The sequence below is a fragment of the Montipora capricornis genome, chromosome 10, assembly GCF_036669925.1.
Source record: "Montipora capricornis isolate CH-2021 chromosome 10, ASM3666992v2, whole genome shotgun sequence".
NCBI lineage: Eukaryota > Metazoa > Cnidaria > Anthozoa > Scleractinia > Acroporidae > Montipora > Montipora capricornis.
The window spans coordinates 42,186,264-42,201,263 of NC_090892.1; the positions used below are offsets into that span (position 1 = coordinate 42,186,264).

The 15,000-nt window shown below is 36.5% G+C and overlaps 1 protein-coding gene across 1 annotated transcript in view; it reads left to right on the forward strand.

Annotated features, from left to right (window-relative positions):
- Positions 1-15,000, forward strand: part of LOC138022367 (chromodomain-helicase-DNA-binding protein 8-like) — a 41,649-nt gene that overhangs the window by 3,320 nt on the left and 23,329 nt on the right. The window contains exons 3-16 of the mRNA XM_068869480.1: positions 734-866; positions 1,044-1,253; positions 1,431-1,480; positions 1,572-1,692; positions 1,791-1,877; positions 6,816-6,881; positions 8,017-8,088; positions 9,033-9,160; positions 9,877-9,952; positions 10,318-10,430; positions 11,812-11,866; positions 12,121-12,184; positions 13,464-13,576; positions 13,821-13,982. Of these exons, the coding sequence (XP_068725581.1) occupies positions 734-866; positions 1,044-1,253; positions 1,431-1,480; positions 1,572-1,692; positions 1,791-1,877; positions 6,816-6,881; positions 8,017-8,088; positions 9,033-9,160; positions 9,877-9,952; positions 10,318-10,430; positions 11,812-11,866; positions 12,121-12,184; positions 13,464-13,576; positions 13,821-13,982 (1,450 nt within the window). The remainder of the gene's footprint in view (positions 1-733; positions 867-1,043; positions 1,254-1,430; positions 1,481-1,571; positions 1,693-1,790; positions 1,878-6,815; positions 6,882-8,016; positions 8,089-9,032; positions 9,161-9,876; positions 9,953-10,317; positions 10,431-11,811; positions 11,867-12,120; positions 12,185-13,463; positions 13,577-13,820; positions 13,983-15,000) is intronic.

The following is a 15,000-nucleotide window of genomic DNA, read 5'->3' on the forward strand; positions in this document are numbered from 1 at the left end:
GTCCCAACATGTGGAGCACGCCAAACTCTTCATTCCTTCGGCATCCATTCGGCCTTTCTCTTGGGCGTCGCTGATAACCCTGTGCTTGTTCTCCTCTTGAAAATCACCATTGGTCTTAATTTTGATCCATCACCAGCACGCGCCAACAAAACATTTGCGTGACATTAATTTTCTTCCCTGCAGTGTAATGTTGATCATTCGGTTCCGCGCCATATCAAAGATCAGTGGCGTTTTGTCCATATTTCCAGTAACATGTAGTGGGTAGTTGTGTTCTTTGCAAAGTTTTATAATATAACAGTGTGAAATCGAATGATCTTCAGCGAAATTAATGAGTTTTGTGGCCATTTTGATGTTTCAGTTTATCGCTCAAAAGTGAAGGCTATGTTGATCAGTTGTTCCTTTAAACAGAAAGGTTAATTTATTAGTGGATCTTGGTCAAGCCTTTTACTTTTCAATCAAAAACCAATGCCTCTTTGTTTTTATGCTAATGAGGGAGGTATTTCTAAAACAATGGATTCCGTGTATAATACGCATCTCAATTTTCGGAGCTGTTTTAGAGGAAAAAAAGTGCGTATTATAGACGGGTAAATACGGTAGATATAAAACATCTAGTTGTGTTGAACTACATGTATATACATGCATATAAAGTTAACGGTTATCAAAGTTTCGTGTGATTGAAGAAGTACATACATGTAGATGCAAGTAAGATAGAATATTTTTTTCTTTCTTGCAGACCTCCAGCCACTGTCTTGGCAAAACCAACACCTGTTCGAAACAGAAAAGATTCCTCTGATGCCGAGCCTTCACCACCAAATTCACCAAGTTATTTTGAAGAGGACATTGGTGATCATGAGTCCAGTATCACTGTGAGTTTAAAGCTTGTTGAAGTGGTGACAATTTCTTCTTTTGAAAACAAACTATCTTTGTCAATCAAATTGGCAGATACCTGCCAAAGGTTTATTGTGCCTCTTTTTCATTTTTATATATCTGTTATAATCTTCATTTTTTTGCCAAAATTCATGTGATGATTTAACTTTTCGTAGCGGCGATCTCTCAGGGAGCGTAAAAAGAGAACATACAAAGATGACTTTGACTACAACCTGTCTGATGAAGATGGAGAGAAAGAGCATGTGGACAGTGCTGTACCACTAACCTATACAGGTGATAGTGTTGCTCAGAATTATGTACCAGTGGGACCTGAAGTCGAGGAGACTATGACTGTTGAGAAGATTCTAGCCTTGAGAACAAAGCAGGTTGGTTAATGTTCCTCTAGGGTACACCTCCTCACAAATTTTGCTGTGTTTTTTTAAAACTTGATCCGAAACTTTCCTTTCTGGCTAGCATAATCAATTCCACTGTGTTATTTTGTTGCCAAGCTTTATCCAGTAATCGATATCTGCAGTTACTACTTGTGTATATTCTTTTTGCAGGATGAAGGACTGGGAACCCATGAGGAATTCTTTGTCAAATTTAAGAATTAGTGAGTGTTATTTTCAGTTGTAAAGGGGTTTGGATCACACTTGCATTTAGAAGATAGTGTTCCTGACCTTTGTGCAATTGCTATCTTTTAGTTCCTATCTTCACTGTGAGTGGGCCACAACAGAGAAGCTCGCGAGAGGTGATAAGCGAATACACATGAAAATCAAGCGATACAAAGTTAAACAGCAAAATTCAATGTCTCTCTTCAGTGAGGTATATGTTATTGTTTATTTGATAACTTTGTCTTTCTTGGTCTTTAAAATTGACATGATTTAATTTAATTTATTAATCTGTAATGTTTTTCGTGATAGATGGATGAAGAACCCTTCAACCCTGATTATGTTGAAGTAGACAGGGTGTTGGATATGTCAACAGGAGTTGATCAAAGCAGTGGAGAGGTATGTAAGCATGGCAGCAATTTTTTTTGTTTATAAGACATCTACTCTAGGTCCACTCTTGTGTCAACATTAGCTAATATAATACATTTTCATACAAATGCAATCTGAGGCCATCCTTGTTTGACATCCTTAGAGATGCTTTTCTTATTAGGTCAACATTTTTTTTTTACTTGGACAAGCAACACAGAGCAGGCATCCTTTCACTTGAGAATTTTGAACCTTTTCATCTTCAAGAAGCAATGCAAAACAGGCATCCCTTGTACCTGATAATTTTTCTTGGTTAACATCTTAAACAACGTCTAGTTCCACTCAATACTTTGCTCCCAATAAATAGTGAATTTCAGTCATTGTGATCATCCCACAGACAAGTGGTTAGTTTGTGTCAGCTTTACGACAGAACAGTGGGGGTTGATTATATTTAATGTGTTATTGTTTACACTTGAGATTTTAGTATATTTTACTCAGTTTTAATTTGCAGCTGAAACAAAACTGCTCATTTTTGGTTGATCCTTACATCTTGCATGGTGTATATTTTACACTTAAATCATAATAGTGTTGATTGTGGTTATAAAAACCTGGGTGATATATATTACAAGTATCTTTAGGATATTGATATTAATTTTGTGGTGAAGAGGTCATATGCTAATTAAGCAACTTAAAGAGGCTAATGCTATAATATGAAGAAAGATTTGTTGTAATCCAGCCTAAGGCGTGATGAGTGAATTTGCTTATCTGGTTTTAAAGAATGTAAACCACTGGTGTTTTCTCTTTGTCATTTATCATAATGAAATTACTGTTAATTTTAATGTTTACTTGATTCTGTCATGTCTGAAGCCAAAGTTGTATCGCATAAGAATAGGATATTGTGATTAAGACTTGAGGTTCGACTAATCTTTGAACCAAGAAATGAAAATAAAAGATTTTACCCTCATTCATTATCTAAAAGGAGTTAAGATCAATGCTGCAGTTTTGTAGGATTTTCTAGATGAATTGTTTGAAAGCTCTTCATTAAACCAAACTCTGCCATTCTTGTCTGAAAATTATGCAAATAACACTCCATTGTCAATGAGGAGACTGTGTTACCTAGTGTTGCATCCATAAATGCTTGATTAAGCTCTTGCACTGAAATACATGTAGGAAACACCCCTTAGACGATAACCTTTGTAAGGATTACACAAAATTATGCTTTAAAAGTGTGAAATTGCTAAAATATTTGAACTGTTTTATTCTTGCTATTTGTCTTCATCACTTGATAAATATTCTTTGTAAATGAACCTGGTATAAAATTTCCAAAAAAATCGGCTTAACTGTTTACGTTTGTCTGGATTGCTGTGCAAGCATCAGTGTTTTGTCTTCCATAAAAACTAATTGCTGTATAGTGACAGGTCATGAATTGACATAGAACCGCTTACCTCCATTTGCTGTAGAAATTATGATGTCAGTCCTTTTTGCACAGTCTGTTTCCTGCACAGTATGTGGCTTTGTTGGAGCACCAGTTGGTGAAAAAGGAAATTGCCTTGTAATAACTTTGTTTAGTTTCCCATGGAAGAATACTTAAGAAACAGCGAGCCATTATTAAGAAAACTAGAGTAATCAGATTAAACATAAAATTAATTAGCTCAGTGATAATTACTTCACAAAGCTAAATTCAAAGAAGGCAGGTTATTGTTTTAAGATGTTGATTAAAAGGCTTTTTAATGTCACGTCGTCGTTAATACGTCAATGTTGTGATAAGAAAGATTGTTTTGTTTCGCATCCAAGAAAGACTGTAAATATTACAAAAAATTTTAAACAATAAAGGTAGAGGAGTTTGACTGAGATAGACTAATTTCTCACTTGCAGAGTTTTGTGGATAATGGCTTGTCTTTGTTAATATGAATTTTTTTATTGATTTTAGGGAATAATTTTATTCCATGAAGTGTTTGCTTTTTCTGGTTGATCAGTAATGTTTAATTAAACTTGGAAGTGTTGAATAATCTTTGTGGTAACATTTGTTTCTTAATTTCTTTGGAAAAAGGTGATCAAACGTTTTTTCCCCACATTAAACAATGTTGATTGCATTTAGCTGGCTTTTATTAGTAAAACAGTGTTAACTATGTATCTACTCTTTAACATAATCCTAGGCATCAGAGCCTAAAGTTGTGGATTTTAAAATAAACTACATACATGTATATATTTGGCAGCAGTTGGTTAAAGCCCAATTATTTTGCTTGACAGTGTTTTATTGCCATCTAGACTTAGAATGATTTATACCCTCCTTCTTTGAAAGAAGCCTAGAATTTAACTTTTGGGAGAATGTTTTTAATGCTCAATACTAAAACCATCTCAAATAATTTTTTACCAGTTGAGTACACGTAGTTTTCATACTTCAGTTTTATTTCACCATCTCTTACCTTATTTTAGGAAATGAATGCTCCATGAAGTTAATGTAAAATGACTTTCAAATAAAACAAAAATTAACACCAAGGAGGAGTAGAATTTCACAATAAAGGAAATTGACATGAATAAGGGCCTCTTCATATCAGCCCTGTTTACCAGGCTGGTCTGGTTTCAAAGATCTCGCCTCACCTCTAAATCTGTTGTAAAAACTTCGATGTGTTCATATGAGAGGGTGGGCTGGCTCGGTTGCTGAGATCTTGGTTTTCCGACCAGGATCTTGGTAAGCAGGCTAAAAATTTTGCCATATGAACACTTAATCCTGCTTACTCGGAGGAAAATAATACAATGCATTTTCGTGATGGGACAGACATAACCTTGTTTTTACTTCTGTCTTCTTCAATAATGAAGCTGAGGATAGTTTTATTTGATAATTAATGTAAAGTCAAAAGAAATTTGAGGTTGTTTAAATGAAAATAATAAAAAAATTCTTGCCAGGCTTGTTCGTTAGATTTCACGCCTGAATGGCCGCATCACCACTTTTTCATGTTTTTCATCTCGGAAAGCGGGCTGACAGTCACCATGTGAACAGAAACCAATTTCAACTGGGCTCATATGAAGAGGCCCGACACAGTTGGTGGTGACCGATTTATTCAACTCTGGAAGCAAAAAAAAAAATTTTCTGAACAAAACTGAGCCCTCTGGTAAACAAAAACAGCCCTCAAAATTCCAATTGATGTAGGGTTATGGGAAAGGAAAAAAGGTTACACCTTATTTTATTGTGTTTAGGTGTCATGACTGTCTGCGAAGGTTTCAAAATTAAGAGTTAAAGTAATGGGAAATAAGAGCGCTCAACGTAATTAGCGTGGCTTAAATTAACACGAATTTTAACCATCGGAATTAATTTTATGGTGTGTTAATTTCCTATATTAAGGTAATTTTACCTTGCCTGTTCCATATTGTTTTTAAATCTTGGTATATTGTCAGATGAGGTTGGGAGGTCTCCATGCCTTGCATATCATGTGAATTTTGATTGCAACCTGAAGACCTCCAAAAAAAAAATGCTTGTTAGACAAGTTCCTGAATATCCTATCAGGATACTTCGCAAATAGGCACACATTCACTTAAAAACACATATCAAAGGCAAGGACCATAAACAGAGTTGTCTCTTTATTTCAAATTTACGGACCCCTTCTTGAAAACTTTAGGGGTCCATTGCAAACTTTCTGGGGTCCAGCCAATTAATATTCAAGAAGATTTAAATTAATATCCAGTGGGTCTGGAATGCGGTGGATCGTCTTTTGTGCAAACCTATAAATATGATTTTTTTTGTATTTTCTTTCTGTTTTCTCCATGTCTCCATAAGAGGCAAACCATTGTTATTGGTGTTCTGATTAAGTAACACTTTGATCTAAGTTTTCTTTTTTCCTCTCTGCCCATGGCAGACAAATCCATAACCTGTGTCCAGAAATGAATGGGACAAAATCATAATTGCTGAACTTCGAATATCAAGTTGTTTAAAATTTTCGGGTCAAGATGCAAAAATTGTGAAAAAGGAGCTCTGGAATATTCATTAGCTAAATTAAATTTGATAACAGCAAAGATAATAATTTCTTATCAAAGGAAGAACAATAATTGGTCATAGGTGATGTATTCAGTTTTTGGTGCATATTGGTGTCAGTTTTAATCATGCTTATACCATTGAAGTCTACCAGCCTCGGTATGCTAAGAAAATATAATCTGCAATATCTTACCTGAGTAGAAAATGTTACAAACTTATAATAATATTAGTTGTGCAATTTGCTGTAGTGTATGTTGCTTTCAATCAGTAATCGTGTGAACACTTTCAAAGCAACCTGCTGGTTGACAAATGGAAACCCTACTCCCTTAAAAAAAACTTGAAAGGTCTTTTTTGTGTTGTTTTGAGCATCCTTGCAATGTTGCTTTTATTTAAATGTAGCAAATTTAGAAATAGACATGCAAGACTCTGATTCTGATTTCTGGGAGACACTGGTTGTCTAAGGAATGAGACTAAGTGAAGAAGAAAAGGAACCTGCAAAGTGATAGCCTAGCTGCATACATTATCACACTTACATCAAGGCCTGTTCCCAAATTACAAATTTAGAAACAGGCCTTGATAAGGGTTATTTAAAGGTGAAAATAGTTTGGAAAGCAGCACCTAAAGAAAACCCTTAGATGAACAAACTCTGCCCTCCAAGTTTCCACCAGCTTCAGTGTGGCTAATATTTTCCTGATCTTTTGTGCATGTTTTTGGCGCATATCGGCCTTCATGGTAACAAAGAAAGTACAGGCCATTCTGATAATATGATCCTTTGTCTTAATTCTGCTAACCCACGTCACATTGCAATTTAAAATTAACTCCAGTTTACATTTCAAAGATGCTCTCGAGGTCACACAAAGTAGAGAACATTTCAACTTATCATTGGGACATGTTGGGTTGATTTCTTGAGTTTGTTTTGCAGTAGTATTGTAAAGCAGGAATATCAAGGCCAATGGTCATAGTTCTACTGTTTATTGTGTCATTATTCATTCCCCTCACAGCCAATCACACATTTTCTTGTTAAATGGAGGTCTCAGCCCTATGAGGAAAGCACATGGGAAATTGAGGTTTGTGGAAGAACATTAATATACTGTATGTCAGTTTCTTCTGGGTATGTCTTTTTTAATGTTAAAACTTTCCAAATGGAAGTGGCTGTCTTGGTATTGCCACAAACGTAGTTTCAACCTTTCACCCCTGAACCAGCCTAAACTGGCCACACTTAGTACATATTTTACTCTGTCTAACGCCAGAGTATTTTAGTCTTGCCACATGATTTGATCATCAATTGTGCCTCCCACCTCTGTGACCCAGGTTCAACTCTGGCCTCGGGTCGTATGTGGGCTGAGTTTCAGTCGATCTCAACCCGACTCCGAGGGTTTTTCTTCGGGTACTCCGGTTTTCCTCCCTCCTCAAAATTGACTCCCAGTCAGTTACATCTGGCTGGGTTTGCGGTGCTCCAAGATCACACATGGATTGTATGGCGGCAGCCGTGGGCACCTTCACATGCATTCGGTCTGATCCCATTGAGCCGGTTGATCCTGAAAAGTCCTTGCAGGGAGTGGTCAACTCAGCACACTTTTACATTTACATTTGCATTTTACTCATCAATGGGGAGCCCCTAGGGGTCAAAATTGATAGGTTAATCACTCACTGAAAATTGTCCCATTAAACAATCAAAGCAAAAAAATACTACAGACTAAAGAAAAATCTTCATGAATCAAAACAAGGAATTAGAACAAGAAGATTTTGCAAGAACAATTTGTTCCACAATATGACCCTATGTAAATGTATTTCTTTATTTTGCTTCTCCAAACTGCATATATCTGCAGCAATTTTCAAGTCAGTTGGTAATCAACAGTGTTATGCAAACTCAAAAAATTGAAAAGTGACAAAAAAACAACCATTGGCTTTCTCAGTGACATTTTCTTTTGCGTTTCTTGAAAATAGGGTTTACATGTACATGTATTAGTAAAATTTCATATTGGTTACCTGCATATTGCGTGGTTCTTTTTTTGCATTTAATTTGAAATACAAAGATGGAACATGAAAAACTGTATGTACACTCTTACAAAATCTCTGCCTTCTCAATAATTAGAAGTGTCTCAAAATGCAATGCTTGTGAAGTTATATGTAATACTTGAATACTCCTTGAGCTACTTGGACTAAGGGTTCTCAAACTTTGTTAAATCTCTGTAATTATAGGCAGATGTTGATGAAGGAAAGATAAAGCAGTTTCACAAGTTAAAAGAACTCCCTCCAGTGCAATTGAGACAGGTGTGTTTAATACCAGTCATAAGGTGAAAGGATGGGGACAGTTCAGAGTGGAATATTGTGTTAAAATAAATAATAGTTTTCAGTCAAAGCGACAATCTGTGTAATGTTTGCTACCACATGGATTTGAGCGAAATTTCAAGAGTTTTGCATTTTACATTTAAGTTAACATTCGAAATTCATTCAATTTTTCGCAATTTTTTTTCTACAATTTTTTCAGCTGTGGCGTTGAAATTTGAAGAGTGGCTACATTTGCGATTTTCATTGTGTGCTGGGGATGCAACAACATTTGAAAAAATCGCATCACCGAGGCAAGCAAAAAATCGCTCGTGTAGCTGCAGCTTACAACTTTGACACACTCATTATTTATTACCCTCCTGCAATATCTCAATTTCTGGACCTAATTTGTTGAATGGTTAAGCGATTTTATTTTTTCTTTGCGTGACGTGACGTGACTAAGAATAGACCTTTTTCACTTGTACATTTTGTTTTCACAATACAGATCATGTGATAGTACTCAGGAGGCTTGGTCGTTTGTTTTGTTCATTAAAAAGTGCATGCAAATCCAAAATGCAGTCGGTCAACATGGACAATTTGAATGTATTTCTTGACTTTACTGGTGCCGTAGACATCATATTTATGACACTTCCAGAACCAAATTTCAACCTAGAGGTTAACACCACTGACCAGGACTTAGCTTGGCAGGAGTGATAAGACAACATAATGCAGCGCGGCGATTTAGCGACTAAAATTTGCGAAATTGCAACTAAATTTTCGTATCTTATGGCAAAATGCAACTGGGTTTTGTTAATTTCGAGCCCTGGGGTCAAAGATTGTCTTATCAAGAACTTTATGATTATCATACGCTCTGGTATCTGGTATTTGTCTGACTTTTACTGAAACTTCCTCAGTTACATGTAAATGTACTTTTCTTTCTTTGTTTATAGTTCCGTCCACGCCCTTACCCTCATGAATGGTATAAGTTAGATGCATCACATGTCTACAAGAACAGCAATACATTACGTGAATATCAGTTGGAGGGTGTAAACTGGCTAACCTTTTGCTGGTGCAACAGGTGAACAATTTTCATCTTTGATTTGCGTAACATTGTCTCAGTAATGCATATCTTCTTCTTCGTGATAGCAGTCATGAAATTACTGTTTGTTTATATTTACTACATTAGTTTAGCAAGCTCAGCTAGATTAATTGCTTTTTTGCTTTCAAAGTTTATCTACTGTAACCAGGTACCAGTCAAATGTAGAAGTTAATGGTCCTTGAAACTCAATCCTTAAAAATTTTTAGGGTCAAGTCAAAGCTGGAGACCTTTCTGGCCTTATAAAATATTCAAGTTCAACCTTGAGACTTTCAAGTGGCAAAAAGAATTTAAATGCAGAATTCTAGTTAAACATTCCTTAAAAGATTACGGTTTGTCATTTTTGCCTTGTACGGTGTAGGTAAATTATTTTTGTTTACACAATTCCTTCCTGCGAGATTTTGTACAGGAATTCATTGATACATTGTAGTGATTTGTACCATGCAATGAAAAAGTGTAACCATTAATCTCATAGTAGATGAACAATTGAATGAAAATTCCAAAGCAATAAAATCTGAAGAACTTGTTTTTTTATTGATCCAAACTTTTTCTTGGTAATGTCTTGGATTCTGTGCACAGTATACATTGCATTTGACATGTTGCACTGAACTGGTACTGTAACTTCAGGTGCATCTCCAGTGTTAAAACCTTTTTAGGAATCATTTACTTGCTTAAAGCTTGTTTCTTTTTTTCCGTAGGCAAAACTCCATCTTAGCTGATGAAATGGGTCTGGGGAAAACCATACAGTCAATTTCTTTTCTTATTGAGATGCAAGTGAGTGTAAAGTGCTGTGAAGTGAACCTCTTTGAACTCAAAGGGTTATAACTTAGTCAGTGTATTGCACAGCATTTAGGCAATGTTGAAAAGCAATCTCCAAGTGGTATGCACAGGGTTCTCCTTATCAGGCGGTAACGGGTAAAATTTACCGCTTGTAAGAGCACTTATTACCACCTGCAAACGTTCAGAAGTCGCTTATCCTTTGCAGAACGTCCAACATTAACCAAATGCTTTACCGGTTTGAAAAGGTCCTTTACATGTTGTGCTGAAAACTAGGGAGAACGCTGTATGCACCATGTTAATTAATTAAGTTGCCCAAAGAATAACAGCATGTTTAATTTGCAATAACTTTTTATTTGTAGAGGTATGGTGTCCGTGGGCCATTTCTGGTAATTGCTCCACTTTCAACCATTTCCAACTGGCAAAGGGAATTTGAAACTTGGAGTGAAATCAATGCAGTTGTCTATCATGGAAGGTAAATTTTGATTTTGTTCAGAATTTTAATGGCATTAGCTCTTTGTACCTTTAATTAAAGAGACTATTTTACTCTACTTTCTCAAACAATGGTTGTTTCTCTTTTGCAGTAAAATCTTGTTAGGCTATGATAGGGCAGTTCACCATTTAGTTTTATCAAAGATACTCAAGTAGCCACCCCAAAAAAGAAATTAGTGATTTGCAGTAACTAATATCAGTTTGATTCAAAACTATCAGCAAGAGAAGCCTTGGCTAACAAACTGCAGTAATGTTGATTAGTTTTTTCCAGGGAAAAAAAGCCTTGTTGTAATTCTGAACTGATGTTGTAATCCTTTCACCCTGAACCATTAAGTAAAATGGCCCAGTGTTAAGAAAAAAATTAATTTGTCCCTCCTAGAGTGGAATGGGTTAAAAGTGACGTGAAAATCTTCTTTCAGTGTCAAATTTATGGTGCAAAATGTTCTAACATTGCCAATACATGTATACATGTATGTTATAGACATAACGTTTATAACACATTGACTCCTAAACTGCACTCTGTCCTTACAATTATTGTGGAGGATGCAATAACTGAACTGGAGGCAGTGTGGCCCAGTGTTTAGGGTGCTTGCCTTGAGATACGGAGATCCAGGGTTCAAGACCCGCTCTGACCACTCATTGAATGTGATCCTGGTAGTCCCTCGTTCAACTTCCCAGCCGCACTTGTAAATAGCCAACTGGTTTGCCTCCAGCCAGTTGGGATTCTTAACAGTTGTTGTTGTTCTGTTCTGTCGTTTCGTTGTGTTTCATTGGCCCTGAAAAGCGCCTACAGTGTATGGAGAGCGGTTTTCTGAAAAATACCTGTTTTCTGAAAAATAATAAATGGTTTCCCACTGCTGTTGTTGCAAGTGGGTCTGACAAGTTTACATGCCTAAAGCAACAATCATCACAGTGGTGGCATTTACCATCTGTCAGGGATGTAGCTAAGAATAAATTCATCCGGTTGAAGGTTCTATTGAGGCGATAAGTTTGTGCTCTGAGCATCAAAGGGACCTGGTAACAAGATTGTTTCCAGTGTCCAATACAGGGAAAGAGAAGACATGCACAAAAGTACTTAAACAATGCTTTTACTTCATTTCCAGTATCGATAAATTCTAATGATAATTCTGTGTAGACTAACAGAAATTAATTTTTTGTTAACACATCGAATGACTTTTAAACTTTGTAGAGAATAATTTGCGATCTTCTCAGTTGCTTCAATCAACGGCAAAAATTCAGCCGGCGATCACCCCTTTCTCAAGCGGCGATTTTCACCGGCAGCCGGCGCTTAGCGACATCCCTGATCTGTAGTTGTTATTTGTACTCCTTTTTTTTTTAGTTAAAGACTTCCTTTTTTTTTCCAGTGCATCCAGTCGTCACTTGATCCAGGAGTATGAGTTTTACCTCAGAGATGAACATGTAAGTAAAAATACACACGTGCACTTTGACCTTTTGCTATACAGAGGCCTGTTTTAAAAGCTTTTTTTAAAGGGTGTTTACTCTTGAGAAATTCATATTACATGTATTCTGTGAGCCTTAGAGACCGGCTAGAAAGTGAAAAAAAACATCCACCCTGTGACAACAATAAGAAACACATTACATTACCTTAACATTAATTTTTTTTTCCGTGGGGCAAATGCTTGCTTCTCCTAAGTTTCATGTTTGTATTTTAGGGACAACCAGTTCCTGGATTATTCAAGTTTGAAGCAATGATTACAACATATGAAATAATCATAGGTAAAAATATAGTTAAACAGTGTAGATGAAGTTGTTGCGCACTGGAAAATAACTGGGTGAAACGCAAAAATAAACAGATCTGTTGGAAGCATTCTTGAATTTAAACAAATGAGCCTCAAAATCAGCAAGAATTTGTGACGCTGATAAATAATAAAGCAGCTTCTATTTCCAAAACGATGGAATTACCTGGTGATAAATAACCTTGTCTAGGAGAGTGAATTTATATTTGCGGCACAATTGTTGCTGATGGCAATTTTTTTTTATTCCTTGTGCTCTTCCTTAGAACTGGGTATCAATATTTATTTACTTTTGCATCAATAGTTGTTTTGCTTAAAGCACGCTAACATAATCTGTACCATGCTTAGTTCGCATTTATGATTGTTAAAATAAAATTTTCGGCCCTATGTTTCTGGCAGCAAGTCATATAGTTGAGGTCTCCCATCAAGATACTAACCCCGCTGGACATGAATTAACTTCAGTGAACTTTTGTTGTGGAAACTGTCAGACACTGAGTATGAAAAAGAAGGTGAACTTCATGTCAGCCTCAAAGCCAATATTTCTTGATTCACATTTATTTTCTTCAACTTTTCTGGGTTTAGTATTTTACATATTTTAATACCTCCTGGAAAACAAAACACAGCTCAGTTGACAGTTATGGAATAAACCACTGTGTCAAGTTACTGCACTACCACACGTACGCAATGTGTGCCAAAAGTTTTTGTTTTTTTGCATTCTTAGCCTAAACCCCTCAGATAAATAATGTACCTTTTGATTGGAAAACCAACTTTCTAATTTCTTTTTGGCAACTGTTTAAGTCACCAAAGCAATCCTTGTCACGCTGAAAGAATTGTTTTCAACCATTTCCCGCCTGAGAGGGACACTTGCAGATTGTAGTCCTCCTAATGTCAGACAATTTTAGTCGTCCAAGACACTTGGTTGAGGTCTGAAGGGGTTAATAGGGAGCTTAAGCACGCGCGTTTTTGAGATGCAGACGGCAACCGGAAGAGAAAATTTCGCGTGCCAGGACTGTGGTGTCCCCAGATTTTTATACTAATGATCTCTAATGGAGAAAAGATACTTAGCAATGTATATGTGGATGTGTGAAAACAGGTTAAAAGGGAAAACAGCTCACCTCCGGTTGCCGTCCGCGGCGTGCTTAAGCTCCCTAATTTTGAGGATCTTACACAGGATGTCCTGTAGATCAATTTTCACTCCAAAGTACAGTAAGTGTATTTGTACACTATCTAAACTGCATTCTTTGCCTTGTCTTTCAATGAAGCTGACAACGTGCAACTAAGTGCAGTGCCATGGCGGTGTGTGGTTATAGATGAGGCCCATCGATTGAAGAATCGGAATTGCAAGCTTCTTGAAGGACTCAAGAATTTAAGCATGGTAAGTCAGGAGTGGTTTTAATAGGGATTCCTTGTTTAAGGGTAAAATATGCATGTAGCTCAAGATTTTTCTTTGCACTCATAATTGAAAAATGTTGATACTGAAATTCCCTCAATATTAAAATAATGGACTATGTATGGGTCATGAAACCAGGCAACACTGTATTCCTCTGGAGGAAATAGTTTTCAATGTATTTCTTGTCATGGTAGTTTTGTTACTGAAACCTTAACCTTACTATTTGTAGGAGCACCGGATATTGCTGACAGGAACTCCACTGCAAAACAATGTAGATGAGTTGTTTAGTCTTTTGAATTTCCTTGAACCAGCCCAGTTTCCATCTCAAGTGGCATTCTTGATGGAGTTTGGTGACCTCAAGACTGAGGCTCAAGTTGAAAAACTTAAGCAGGTGAGATGCTTGATATTTAAATGCCTGTTACCTCAAGAGAGGTAACAGGGGACATCGTTGTGTTCTTGGGTGAGACACTTTACTCTCACCGTGCCTCTCTCCACCCAGGTGTATAAATGGGTACGGGCGAATTTAATGCTGGGGATAACCCTGCGATGGACTAGCATCCCCATTCAAGGGGGAGTAGAAATATGCCAAGTCACTTCATGCAACAGAAACTGGGATAATCTCCAGCCTAATGAGCTGGGCCTAATGAGTCACTTGGCTTGTAAGCAGACTTTACCCCTACCTCAAAAGAACTAAAATCAAGTGGGTTTATTTTGAAAAAAAGGGCATCCTTAAACTGAAGTGTGCTTGAAGGCAACTTTGTCATTAAAAGAGGCATTAACCCATTGACACCTCAAATGCCCTAGGTTGCCCCAGTTGACAAGTAAAATTGTCTAGCATTAGACAGAGTAGAGTCAGTTAAGTCTCACTCCCAGGGTTCAATGGGTTAATGTTTTCCATGAGTTTTGTTATGTTACGAGATACACCAGATCAAATCAAATCATGATTTGTTATGTAAAAGATACATAAAAGGAAACGTCCGAGGTTATCCCTATCAAGGACGCTCCCAATGTAAAATAAAAGGAAGTTATAATACAATTTAAAATCTAAGAATTGTTAAGAATTGGTGAGAAATTTACAAAATTTAACAAAACGTTCTAAGTTTGCTTCAAAAAATACTAAAATCCCATTCATCCACTATCTCTTTGGGAAGAGTATTCCACTGTTTACTAATTCCAACAAAGAATGAATGGAGAAAACAGTTTACTCTAGCTAGTGGCTGTCTTAATTTAAATGAATGGTTTGACCTTGTTTTACCTTAAGAATTAAATTCAAAATAATCGTTACAGGTAAGGCCATTAAGACCATGAATAGTCTTATGGCAATCTAACAAAGATAAATAAGACCTCCTTGATTGGACACTGGACCACCCAAGCATTGCCAGTCTTTCTTCATATGAAGAGTCGCTATA